The sequence below is a fragment of the Pteronotus mesoamericanus genome, unplaced genomic scaffold (assembly GCF_021234165.1).
Source record: "Pteronotus mesoamericanus isolate MK-2021 breed Mesoamerican mustached bat unplaced genomic scaffold, CSHL_Meso_final contig_130, whole genome shotgun sequence".
NCBI lineage: Eukaryota > Metazoa > Chordata > Mammalia > Chiroptera > Mormoopidae > Pteronotus > Pteronotus mesoamericanus.
This window is the reverse complement of record NW_026555060.1, coordinates 9,752,934-9,767,612: the sequence shown is the minus strand read 5'-3', so window position 1 is coordinate 9,767,612 and position 14,679 is coordinate 9,752,934. Positions and strand designations below refer to the sequence as shown.

General features: G+C 34.7%; 1 protein-coding gene across 7 annotated transcripts in view; it reads right to left on the bottom strand.

Moving 5' to 3' along the window:
- Positions 1 to 14,679, bottom strand: part of WAC (WW domain containing adaptor with coiled-coil) — a 92,181-nt gene that overhangs the window by 28,461 nt on the left and 49,041 nt on the right. For all 7 annotated transcript variants that reach the window (XM_054592064.1, XM_054592069.1, XM_054592052.1 and 4 more), the window contains exons 4-6: positions 11,340 to 11,446; positions 3,897 to 4,012; positions 3,193 to 3,305 (exon numbers count right to left, since the gene is read on the bottom strand). In XM_054592064.1, coding sequence (XP_054448039.1) covers positions 3,193 to 3,305; positions 3,897 to 4,012; positions 11,340 to 11,446 — 336 coding nt within the window. The remainder of the gene's footprint in view (positions 1 to 3,192; positions 3,306 to 3,896; positions 4,013 to 11,339; positions 11,447 to 14,679) is intronic.

Below are 14,679 nucleotides of genomic sequence, written 5' to 3'. Positions count from 1 at the left end.
AAGTCTAGAGACCAAGACAGCACAAAAAAGGAAGTATACTGAAACTACAAGTCAGTTTTCAACTCATCAATGCACAACTACATATTACACCAAAACAAAAGGTACTGCCAAAAAACTTCAATCAGATCAAAACATAAGGTCTTCTGATTTCATAAATGAAGTTCAGTGTTATAAATCACACATATTACCTTATCAGAAAAATGAAAAGACTGAGCTACCACAGAACACATTTATTTGTTGTACATAACCTCATAAGTAAGCTATCAACTTGCATGCATATAAAACTTAAGTTTTATTCTAGAGTTTCTTCCTGAAAAGACCATTACTACAATAGAAACTTTTAGGGACAGACAGACAAATAATACCATGCTTAATTCCCACCAATCCTGTAACTTGACTACCTAGATCTTTTACTTCCTTGACCAAGAAAATTCCCTTTTACTTCTGTATGATTACAACAGTCAAAATACATGAAATTAATGTATTCAGATGAAAATTCAAGGTGATATTTCTTCTAATATTTGCAAGCTTTGGGGGGAAAAAAGCCACAGCAGCATTACTGCAACAGTTTTCTTTGACTCACAACTCTAAACAAGTTTAAACATTGACTATCTACACAGCCCCTGCAACAAGGACATTTAGCAAATGTCTGGAAATATCTTTGGTTGTCACCACTGTGGAGAAAGAGGTGTGCTACCGGCATCTAGTATACAGAGACCAGGTATAGTGCTCTACATCCCACAGGATAAACAGGACAACATCCCACAACAAAGAATTACCTGACTCCAAATAGCATTCATGTTACTGTTCAGAAACCCCAAGTTAAGCTTTGTCTAACCACTGAGAAATCACTCTGTGAAGCACATATTAAAAGATGACAAAAATAATCTAGTAGCAGTTGTATCATATTAAAAATTTTATCTACACAATATTCAATGTCAAGTTGTGGATAACATTTGCTACGTTGCAAACAAACCCCAAAATCTCTCTAAAATCTATTTCTCCGCATAACACATACACAGACCCTTCTTTTACCGGCAGTTGGAAATTACAAAGCTTTAAGCCTTACCCTACATGAACACCAATGTACTGGTCATATGGGAAAACTGTCAACATTTTTTTGAATTGACAAAGTTAAACACTTACATGGCTTAGTGATTTTAGTAACTACATCATACTAAGTATAGCTCAGTTTAAAAAAAAAAAAAAAAGGCAACAATACAGCCAAGGTCCTTTCTCAAATTATCACTTAAAACCCAAGTAGCATGATACGTGACTACATTTCAAAACAAACAGCCCCAGTGACTCATCATTTGCATGCCTAGAAATTTAACTAATGAAGTAATCAGGTAAGTGAGCAAAGACAGGATTCACTGTATTGTTTACGGTAGGAAAAGGCTAAAAACCACCTAAATATCCATGGAGAGAAAAATTATTAATAAATGAGGGCACATCCAAAATTAAAACAACATGCAGTCAATGTAACAAACAGAATTATAAACTGACATGGAAACATCCATTTTTGATGTAAAAGACATACGTACATATTTATATGCAGAGAGAAAAAAAACATGTATGGCCCCAAATGTCTCTGGGTCATGAGGTTAATACAAATGATTTGATTTTCTTAAAGATGGTTTATTCAAAAGAGAAAAGCATATTTTCACTTCCATCAATACCTCTATTACCCCGTTCATTTACTTTACCTGAGTAGGTTGTTATGGAAATGCTAAAAAAAGACATACTAGGCTCTCATCTTTTTTCTTCTCTGGAAACCATCAGCTACTAGGTGCAGAGGCCAAGCCCAGTAACTTACACAAAAAAAGGTTGTTCTGCCCTGTGGGGTAACTCAGTTGGTTGGAGCACTGCCCCTGGTTTAGCACATGTATGGAAGGCAACCAATTGATGTTTCTCTCCCTCTCTTGCTCTAGCTCTCAAATCAATAAACATATCCTCAGCTGAGGATTTTTTTTTTAAAGCTATTCTTTTTACACCCACTGGCCACTCACCAATATTCACCAACTCCTCCCTCCCGATAACAATTTTGCTCAGGATGCCCACAGGCTGGGTGTTCCATATTTTTTAATCTGGAGAGGAAAGCCTTTATCTCATTTTTAATTGTTTGCCAAAAGACACAACTACTTACAATATTAAGTGAAATGGGACTAGATCCCAAGTCTTCCATCTCAAAATATTTCCTAACTTTAGTTCTTTAAAATTATTTTGTTTTCTAAGAATTAAGTATAATTTCACTAATATAAAAAAATTAAATGCTCCAAGGGATAACAGAAGAACCATGCTACTGTTTCACCTTAAATATTTTTTTCCCATCAAAATATTAATATCCTCTGCTGAGAATAAAGAGATCCTCAACTTTTGTTTTGAATTATAGGAGAAAGATTCAAATGCTTAAGTCTAAGAACTCCTAAAACACACCTTAAAATTCTTCCCAAAATTTCAAAACTTGGAAGCTTCACAATTTGATAAAGGGCCGATGAACCCTCTGTGGCATTTAAATTTTTATTCTAGATAATGGAAACCACTGGAACTATGTTTAGTAAAAGCTTCAAATGTAAACTCAAATTTAACTTGAGATAAAAACAAATGAACAAAAATCTGACCTCCAAAGAATATTAAGGTATACCCACAATATGGAAATGTTATGCGTGTCTATGATGATGTTAAAATCAATTTCCAAATATAAGGATAAAAAAAGTTTTTCACATCAATAGCATAAAACATCATTAGGTACTCTGATGTCACTGCCTGTGTAGCTTTGATTCAATTATTAGGTTGAAACCCAGAGAGTTTCGGAAGGGATTTCAGCGTCCAGTTTAATAGTATACAATTTGGCTTGGTGAAGGGTGGGGGTGGATGGGCAGAGGGATGCTCCTGTTTTAAAAAGAAATTAATCTACAGCATGAAGTTTTAACTTTTACCAACTCAGGTGCATTACAGCCATTAAAGATGGTAATGAATACATGTGCATATTATTCCACTGTACATCCTTTCCCTTTTCAGGAAACTAAACAATGGAGGTTACAGGAACAAATCTAACATTAAAAAAACACTACGTTTCTATTTATTTTATTTTACATACATAACAAGTTATGCGTTTAGATTTTTAGCACACATAAATGAACTACAGGAATCAATCAAACATCATTACTGTTTCAAAGAAAAAATACTTACTTCCACTTGCAAACGCACTAGTGGCTGTCGCTTGCATCACCTCTCTTCTGTAATCCCTATCTTTTGGGAAGCTATTAACTGCCATCTTGTTTGCTTCTTTCTGTCTCTGTTCTCTAAAAACAAAAATTAAAAAAAAAAAACCCATAATAATTATATCAGGTACAATGAGTCTACATGTAAATAACACTTCTGACAAAATGCTCAACAAAATGGTATATGCAAAATAAAAGAAATGAACACAGCCATAACATTATTTAACCAGTGTGGCAGACAGGATGCAGCAAATAGAACATTTATGTTTCTCACTGCTGGTAATATTTTATCAATTATTTATATGCCCTTAAGCCTACAATCAAAAATCTGCAACATCAATTCTGTATATATGAAGGATACATATTACTCTTCAAGGAATACAAAGATTTCTATTATAAATTATACGGAAAATACATAATGCAGATTAATATATTAAATTAAGTATACCAATGGTCACAAGGCCCTTGTGGGCAGTTGCTGCTCATCTGTCCTAGTTTCTTTAAGGTAAGGAGAAATTATGGAAAACACAGATGATAGGCCAATCACTGCAATTTTCAAGGTGAGTAAATATCACTACAAGAAACCTAAACTTATAATGTTTAATGTTCTAAGATATTAAGCTACAGAATCAAGAATGAGAAACAGGGTTCAATTAGACTAAGAGCAAATACCTTTCAAGCCACTCTTTTGGTTTTTCCCACTGTGAAACTTCTGTTCGACAATTGTAGTAGTATTTTTTTCCAGAAGAGCTAATATGTTCAGACCAGTCATCTGCAGAATCATAAGGCTAAAAAACATTTTTAAAAATTAGAAAATGTTAACACTATTGAATGACAATATAAAATATCAAGAATGTCAATGGTTTTCAAAATAGATATATGGGAAAAAACTTGTAAGGTAAAGGTAACCTTATCTAGGATGTAGTTATCTACATAGATATCTTAGGAAAACTTAGCCTATGAAACCTTCAAAGATAACAACAGAAAACCATTATAAGATACCAAAATAGGTAGATTAATAAATACTAATTTATTAGGCAACAGGAAGAAAAATGTTAATTTCACAGTATCTGGACTTTAGAAAAAGCACTGCAAAATTCCCCATGATCATAATTTTAATTGCTGAAATCTGGTCACATTGGGAGGGGAAGTTAGAGATCTCACTCTCAATTGATTTGATGACATGAGGGCACATCAGTTCTAAACTTGTAAGGCACAATAACAGTAATCACATAGTGTAACAGAACTTGCCTGTATTTACTGTTACTTAGTGGAGGGAAAAAAAAGTACAAGATTTGAAAATGTAAACACAAAGTTAATACAGAGCTTTAAATTTGTGTCACCTTCAAAATCCATGAGAAGGGTCAAGTACGTACTAAGTTTTTACATAATATAATCAGCAGCATCAGTCATTTTCCTGTAACTAAAACTGGTCTGTCTTTTGAAAGCCATAAGATACAGTCTCTTGCAGTTATTTTATAGGCACTATAAAATTAGAATGAAAATTAGAAAAATCTGAAAGGCCTAGTTTTCATGGGACTGATCTCAAAAAGTGAAAGTTTAAGTGCCTGCGTTGGCTGCAGGAAATCTGATAGATTCCCAAGTATACTTCAGATGAATTTAATTGCTTTTTTCAAAAGAGCTTTGGGATTAAAATGAAACGATGTTATACTTTGGTAGCCTACCCTTTTTCTGGGTTCACCACAGTGGAGAGTGAGACAATTTTAAAGCTTTTGAGGAAAGAAGTTTTATGGCCTTGCCTACTCAGCTTTAGTTTTACCAGGTAGGAAACAAGCTGAGAGGACTTAGGAGTTGTCCACAGATCCCAAAACAAACTAATGGTAGAAAAAGGATCAAAACTCAAGCCTGCAAACTCCATTATTTCCACTAAATCAACACCAATTCTGAAAATGCCATAATAATATCCAGGGTAGTTCAAGAAATTCTGCAGATTCTGCTATACACTGATACTCAAAATAATGAAGCTATTGGAAATCAGCCCTGTGCCTCCAAACTTCTAATATCAGTGGAGAGAGTCAATGATCAATTCCCCCAGATTCCAGGATTAGGCTACACCAAGCTGCAGAAACTACAGGAGGAAAATTTCAAAAAGTTCTCCACCACCCACTTGCTCCCTATACCTAAACTGTTATGCAAACTGAGCCCTTCTATGGATATATCTGGAAGGCTGTGGTTTGTTTGGCAAGTGGTTATGGGATTACTGGTTTGGTCTGAAGAATGAGATTTTAGGCAAGAGGACAGGGAACATCAGAGTAGGTGTGAGCAGTCTAGACTAGTGCTCTTCAAAGTGATGGTCTGCAAACTGTTGCCTGTCTTGGAGAAGATAAGGAGCTTGCATCAGAACATGTATCAACATACTGCTTTCCATGTCGAAAGTCTTGCTTTAAGGAAAAAAAAATTAAACACTTTATGTAATGATAGTTATTTTACATTCTGGCACAACTTCAGAACAGTTAAAAGTTCAAAGACCTTAAAGAACATGGGTCTGCAACACTGCACTGATTTTGCCTATCATATCTTAAGATGTTAGTATATGTATGTGTTCCAGAGTACAGCATTATAATCACATACCAGTAACTTTAGCTTTCTCCACTCCACTTCCGCCCTCAAAAAAAAAGATTAAAGTAGAGAGAAAGATTTTTAAGTAATTGAGTAATTTTTTAAATGCTAATGAGGAACAACAGGTGTTAAATATTATTTGTTCCACTATCTTTTTTCACCTTTACTGAGGTGAAAATTGACTGTAATTTATTTAAAGTGTACATAAGGATGACTCAACATACATATACTGTAAAGGGGTTCTTCTACCCATCTAGTTAACACCCATCACCTCACATATCTTTTTGAATTAAAACATTTAAGTTTTACTCTTTTAGCAAATTTCAATTATAGGATACACTGTTATTAACATTGACACCATGTTGTACATTGTATCCCCAGGTGTTAAATTTCTTAATTAAAAAATATCTAAAATTAAGAACAAAACAAAGATCTGCAAACAAGTTTTCTAAATTAGTCTTGATGTAGTTGCAACATGAGATCTGTCCAGAAAGTATCCAGCCATGTACTATGTAAGAGGTGTTTATTGAAGATACAAGAAACATTGTACACAGGACAATGACACCTCAGTCCCCTTCAGGCACCTTGGAACCTCACACAGTGTGTCTTTCACTGTTCAAAACACATGGCAAAATCCTTTGTTGAAATAGCCATTAGCTGCCCCATTGTATTTTCCTGCATCTCATCAAGAGTCTGAAATCTCTTCCCTTTCAAAGGTGATTTTAGTTTTGGGAAAAGCCAGATGTTGCAGGGCACCAAATCTGGGCTGTAAGCAGGGGCTGAGTCACCTGAGGTTTTGGTTTCTCTCTCTCTCTCTCTCTCTCTCTCTCTCTCTCACACACACACACACACACACACACACACACAGCATAGAGATGTGATGCATGAGCAGGCACCTTGTTGTGATGAAGCTGCCAATCACCAGCTGCCCATAACTGCAGCTGTTTTCATCATATTGCACCTCTCAGCTGACAAAGTTGAGGTAGTACTTCTTATTAATTGTTCTGCCTGAAGGGGCATACTCATGATGGACAACACCTTCCCAATCAAAAACCACAGTTAACATTCTGATCTTGTGGCAACTTTGCCATGTCTCCTTTGGGTACGGAGAACCAGGTGACTTCCATTGGGAGACTGGGCCTTCATTTCCAGAGCATACTTGTAGACACAGACCCATGTTCATCTCTGGTTATGACTTTCTTGAGGAAATCTGGTTAACTGATAGTGGTTTGAATCAAGTGACTAGCAACTGCAGCGCAATGTTCCTTCTGCTCTGGTAGCAAAAGCTGCAGATCAAATTTTGCCACGACTCATTTCATGCCACGATCCTGTGTCAAAATCTTGGTCATAGTTTTTGGAATCTCCAGATCAGCTTCTATTTCTTGCATTTGTCAGTCACCAATCTTTGTTGATTGCAACTCGAACATGTTCAACATTCTTAGGTGTTCTGCTTGTCACAGGCCTTCCAGAACAAGGATCCCTTTTTAACAGATTCTTGATCATCTTTGAAGCATCTGTGCCACAGTTTTGTCTGCACTGCACTCACTGCATCATCCCCGAAAGCCTTCTCAATCATCTAAATTGTTTGCGCAGAGTAATGTTCAGGCTTAATACAAAATTTAATGCAGATTCATTCCTCTCCTTGCTCAGTCATTTTGAATGTGATGGCCACATGGTACAATAAGACCACAGTGTTTTCACAGAGGCTATACAGATTTGAGATTACAAAAATCTGAATGCAGAGCAAATATGAAATTCTAGTATTTTCTTCTAAAAAGGCAGGCATTAGAAAGATATTTGATGTCTATTTTTTGTTTTAAAAATATTTTTCATGAAACCATTACATATTAACATGTAACAGGTTTATAATTGATTTAAAATTGTTTCAAATTTATCAGTTTTAATTTTTAGTATGGTAAATAAATGACAGTTCACACAAACAAAAGCTCTCAATGTTGATGAATGGCAGCAGCTCTTGAGACTGAAAGTTTTAAAAAGGCTGCTCTAAAAGACTAGCACTGAACAGTCAGTGAGCCACTCATTTGCTCTCCTTCAATTCAAAATGTCTCTTAGTACTTGAAGGTTGCTTTTCTCTACCCCCCGCCCCCGCAAAAAAAGGCATCTCCCTTTCTACTCCAAAACAAGTCCTACTACTACTACTTTCCAAGTTAAACTATGGATACGAACGTTAACCCTGGAATTATTTTATGAATTGTTAATAAAGAATAGTTCATAAAATAAAAACTGATCAAGATGCCATTCATGGTAACAAGGAATTTCATGGAATAAATTTCTATTTTTTTTAATTAAGGAGAGTATCTTTAAAGCAAGATTGGTTACAAAAAATAGACAGTGAAAGCCCCAAACTTAAAAGCTCCCAAATATGCAGAAGATATTTAGTAACAAGAAAAGTCAGAAGATAATTTTGATTTTTCAACAAACCAAATTGGTGAAAAAAACTTAGAAGGGAAGATTTCAGTTATGTCTTTAAATGGGAATTAAACAATTTTTTCTAAGAAATACAGAGCCCTCTTTTTTAAAAAAGCTACAAATATGCACAATTTCTCTATAACAGTCTACATGATATCTCTAAGTCCTATCATGATTTAGATTAGGAAGCTGGAAGCATTCAACAAGCTTTTCCTAAATATTCCCCATGGGCTAGGCAGGCTCTGTGTTAAAACACACAATAAATTTTCATCATAGGACTTAGCAGGGAAGTACAAGTGAATGTTTTAATCTAATACTTAAAAAAAGCAATTTCAACTTGACTTTCAACAGTTAATAAATATAAATCACCATACAACCAAATGTCTATGCAGTAATCTAAACAATACTGTTACTGATTTCAAAGACAGATTTAAAACTTGAAAACCTCAGAGGATAAAAACATTTTTCAAAAAACCTATTCCTCACTTTAACTTAGGTTAAAATAATGTTCACCTGTTCATTTACTACTCTTTCATCATGAAAATATTTGATTTTATATATTACTACTCAAAAGCTTCCAGTAGAAAAGACTTCAAGACAAAGAATTTTGGTTTTAAAGTAACCTTTAGAAGTGTTCAGAAGTCCCCTTCTCAGGCAAGCCTAATTTACAGTTTGTAACAGATGTGTAATTACCACTAGGTACATTATAATGTAAAAGACCACTATTTGCATGTTAATTAGATACCTATAGTTGAAATCTACAATAAGGAGAATCCTGATTCTGAAAACACATAACAAATCTATCCTGGTAACCGTCTTCAGTTTCCACTCACCTAATGAAATTCCTTGGTGCCCTTTCTGAAGAACATTAAATCCATTCTGGTAACAGTCTTCAGTTTCCATTCATATAATGAAATTCCCTGACATCCTACATGATTTATCTGATGTCTATTATTTATTCTTACTGGTTTTACTAGGTTAATCCATTTCTTAAAAATCAAAATAATCAGATACTTTCCCCCGAATAAGGGTTTTTAAAAACCAAAACAACGTCTACATAGCTTGCTTGTGTCCTAACACCAGACAAATACCAAATCTGAGATGTCAACGATAAACAGAACTTTAGAGGTTACCTCGTAAATTAATGAGGCCATTTTCTACCAAAAGAAAAAAAGAAAAAAAATAGTTATTCTAAAATCATTTGTACATCTTATTGAAAATAACCTATCACAAGCAGTTCAATGACAGTACCTGTTAAGATTTATCAAGCTACTGTCTCTGCTTTAATACTACCCTTCTATATTGTTCTCTGACAGTAGGGCTGGAATAATGCAAATTACATTCTATTTAGCCAGCTGGCCTCCTATTAAGATTCTGCCAATAGCAGGCATTAGAGGAAGACAAAGGCAGTAGAAATGAGCCAAGCAGTCAGGTTCCAGATTCCAGCTCTCTGCTCTATGCCCCAAACCAGAACTAGCTTCATCACACCACTTAGAGAAAGGTACCATCACCAGCTCTGCAGGGCTCCTCCTCCTGTAAGCTAGTCAGTTCTGATAACCCCAAACTCTTCCTATTGTTCCTCAGTCTTAGGGGGTGATCATCATATTATGTGTTCCCTCAGTTTTCCTTTTTTTTTGGGTCCTCAATAGCTGCACTATCTACTTAATTGTGTGTACGAAATTCTGTATATGAAATTCTGTGTTATTAAATTATCTGTGCTAAAAATAGTATGACTTCTGTTTTCCCAACTACATCCTGATTAAACACCATATTTAAACCTATTCTACATTTATTTTTAAGAAATTATCTCTACTGTCTCAATTTTCTATGGAAATGTACTACCCCACTACTTCAACAAGAGACAAATAATAAACCAAGAGTCTTTCAATGCCAATTAAAGTATGAATATCCAAGACAAAAATCTGTTGGATTCAACCTATACTTCTATAGCCTTCTCATTCATTCCTTCCTATAATGTACTTTCCACAAAGCTGTCTGATATGCTTTTTTAAAACTGATTTTAGAGAGAGAGAAGAAGGGAAAGAGAAAGGTCAATTTGTTATTCCACTTATTTATGCATTCACTGGCTGATTCCTGTATGTGCCCTGTCTGGGGTTGGAACCCATAATCTTGACATGTTGGCATGATGCTCTAACCACCTGAGCTACCAGGCCTGGGCTGTTTTAAACGGCAAATATGTTACTTTCCCAACTAAATCCTTTAATAGGTCTCCACTGTCTTCATATAGAATTCATATTCCTTGGAAAAATATATAACTCTTTGTGATCTGACCCTCACTTATGTCTATAACCTGAACTATTCCCATTCTGCCATATTATCAAAATCCTGTAGTTCTCCAAACATGCTATACTATTTCACCTTTCTGTGTCTTACAGGTGCTGTTCCTTTGCATGTTACACAAATTCCAGACCTCTTAACTGGATAAGGTTATTTCAATCTGTTGTGCCTACATTACATTCAATCTATTGGGTAGCATTACATATACTTGAATATCTTCCTCATTCAAGTTGGGATTCCATCCCCATTCTGAGTGCTCCCAGATGAATAGTTTTTTTACTTAAATTGTTTTTTTAACTGTTTTAATTGTTTATTTTCAGTCTCCTCCACAGACCTGAAAGTTCCTTTAGGATGAGCCACATTTTCTTAGTTCTATATATTTACAACCTGGCACATGCTTAGCAAATTGAAACTTTATTAAATTTTTACTGAGGAAATGTACCTAGTGTCTAACAGTATATATAATACTGAGTAGATCCTCAATAAGCACAGAAGTTTATATATTATGGCAAAAGCAGCTCAAGTTAAACCACTTTAACTGCAGAAGTTTCACAATCTGAGGTTCTTTATATCTCAGACATCTCAATGGTAAAATTTTGCTCTGTACAGGAATGCTGATGAAGTAATACCACGATGATGTCTTCACACTATCCTCCATTATAATAAGGTTAGCTCAGAAAACCTTAAGAAAAATGTTAACTTAGATTAAAAAAAATATTTTAAAGCCATTAAATTTAACAAGACATGGTGTGAGGGCTGTTTTGGAGGGTAATACATTAAAAAAATTGGGTGTGTTTATATACTTACTGCATCTGAAGTTTTGCTTGGATTATTGCTTGGATTAGAAGAATGTGAATTTGAGCTATGAAGACCACTGTGGTTGTGTGAATTTTCTTGTGGAGAGTAACTGGTCCCTTAAAAAGATAAAAAGTAAAGCAAATTACAAGTTTTATTTAATGTTTGATTTAAATTGATTTCTATCACATATCTTATATATATCCCTAAATCATTATTTTATATCAGCATCAGGAATACATACATATTCATACTTCTTATTAATACATAAAGTATTTGTGAGCCTACTAAAGATGTGGCTTAATGAGTACATATACTATGTGGCTAATATCCTATGGAACAATGTTATGTATAATTACATACATATAATTACATATGTATATGTATACATACATATATAATTAGGTAGGCAAAACATCATCTATATAATTTCTAGCAACTTGTTGCATTTTTAAAAATAGAAGTACCACTAGGGAAAGACAGAAACAACATATATAGAGAAAAAGGCACAAAAATCAAACTGATACAGACCTGAAATTCCCAATTATCCAATATGTCTTTGCAATTATTTTTCAGTTCCTTAAATAGTTTCATCAATTTTTCAACTAAAACAGTATCAGGTTTTCAAAAAGTTAAGTCTCATGGAAGGTACTTGCTTTCAAGACGATAAAAATGCCATCAAGTTTTCTAGTTAACAAGACCTAGGACCAACTGTACCTAAAAAATGCTTAAATGTAACTCATAAGTTTTATGAGTAATCATTATGAGTACACATTAGAGAGATCATCATGGATGATAGCTTTTATTGTCTTAAGAAAAGCCAAGGTATAAAAATCCAGGCTTGCAAAAACAATGGTTTAATTATACAAAAAGGTTCACCACAATTGTATTTTAATTTGTTCTACACATTTATTTTTTCAGCATCAAGGTAACAGAATTCAATTTCTTTTTTTTTTTTTAACTTATCTGGCAATAGTATGGAGGCTACACTATAATGAACACAAGCTGGAAGAGGGAAGAACAATTTAAATGGTCCAGAAATTAGTTAGCAATCAGAACCAGCTGTTATGAGTATAAATGAGTAAGAACTCATTTAACTGTTTTAATCGACAACAAAAAAGCCCCAAAAGGATAAAAAAGGTGAACTGCAACAGACAGAAGATGGTTATAATGAGGTTTAAGATATCCAAGTAGACATGCTCAGCAGATCTATATAGAACTAGGAATACCGAAGTGGATCTGGGAAGTCTCTTCCATTACAAATGAAAAGTAGGGGACTCAATTTTGCGTCTTGCATATAATAAGCAAGTCCTAGGAGCTCAGAGTGAAATAAGAGCATGGCAAGAAAAAAAGCAATGGCCAAGATTTAACCTCAGATAGAGGCCAACTAAAAGCAGATTCAAAAACCCAATAAAGAGAGTGATGTAACAAAATACAAAAGAAGATTACCTAAGTACTGAGCACAATTTAGGTGGTACGGAAGAAGATATTTCCTAGCAAGCTTGCAGCTTGAGTTGCCTGAGTGTTTCTTCATCTACCTATTTTTATCTTCCTATAAAGGATGTATTTATGTAAACGTTGAACGATTTTAAGAGTAGCCTATAAATTCTTCAATAAACATTGCAAGAATGAACACAATCAAGAAGAAATTGGTCAAGAATAAGCTTAGTGGAAAGGCAACTTAACACAGCAGGCTTAAGAGTGCTATGCACAGAAAGGTCTGCTTGCACAACATGCCCTTGGCTGGCACCTAGATTTCAGGACTGTTCCCACAACAGTAACCATAAGAGTTGCTCACTGTACCAGCATGATTTATGTGGAACACCTGCTTTCTTAATGATAATCCAGACTTTTGGTACAGGCTCGGCAGATGTGCCTAAATAAGAATCCAAGCCCAATAAAAGCCTTTGGTACTAAATTTCTAAGAAGCTTCCCCGGTACACAACATTTTGCAAATGTTGTCACAATTGATGGCTGGAGGAATGAAGCATGTCCTGTTTAACTCTACTAGGAGAAGATTCTTGGAAGCCTGCATCTGGTTTCCTCTAGATTTTGCCCCTCATACCCTTTCTCTTTAATTATGCTTTGTATCCTTTCACAGTTACAAATCATAGCCATAGTGACTATATACTGCGTCCTGTGAGTACTTACTCTCAGACAATCACCAAACCCTGGGGTGGTCAGAGGACCCCAGCACATTCAGTTACAAAGAAAAATACTCTTAAAAAAAGTCTTAAAGGAAATCTTAGACCTATATGGAAATTTGTACTTTTCAGATGTAACTCATAAGTTTTTTATTACAGTTGAATAAAAAGAAAGAACTAGTAATGGACTACCAGAATTATCTTATTTATGTAATATTAGTAGAGTTGACATTGCCACAAAAATGTTCATAAATATGCCAGCAATAATGAAGGAAAAAAGGCCAGTCTTACTGACTTAAATGAACCCTAGAGTGACCCATTAAGAAGCCTAGGGTTAGATGTCTTGACATTTGCTTGCATACATTCTTGAGTAAACATTCTATGAAATAAATCTATGAAGTAAAAGTACCACATTACAGGTTTGTTAAAAGGCATGATAGGTACTCTATAAACATAACGTATGTTTAGGAGTGAGGTTTTTTCCAAGGGGTTAAGATGCAGGAATTCACTCCATTTTAGTGTTACAACTGACAAGTACCCAATTAAGATCTTACCCTGAAGAAATGGTATGTGTTTCACCAACCTGATACACATTCACTAGACAGTGTTTAGCTCTAGTGTATGTGTTGTTAGAGAGCATAATATAATAAACAAATCAAAAACCATTCAGCACACTAGCCTAACACTTTAGAGTCAGGAGAAAATCGAATCAGATGTTCAGAGGGAAATCATTTTCAGAGACAGGAAGAGCTTTATGAATAGAGACAAGATTCCACATTCTATGAAATAGATTTATCTAAACCACTTACTTAGCAAAGCTAACAACTGAAACTCCAAAAAGGAGCAAAATTAAGATACAGGTATTTTAGTAAAACAGTAAGAATAAAGTGACATCTTTAAACAGATTTCAAAACTAAATAAAAGAAGTTTTATAGGAAGTATGTTATGAAAACAGAGGCAACAGATCTTTGCCTATGGATTCCAGTTAGATGAATGTGCTTAAGAACTAAAGGCAGGTAGATCTGTACCTGAATAACATGACCACAACTAGCGAAGCAAAGGTAATTCTCTGTAACAGCTAAAATTTGTATTATTTTCCAGAGCATTCTGGGGTATTTCATTTGAGCCCTTTAATTTCTCCATGTAGTTCTTTCCAAACTGAAATAATACACAAGCAAAGTGACTATACACACCCTCCCCACAAACAC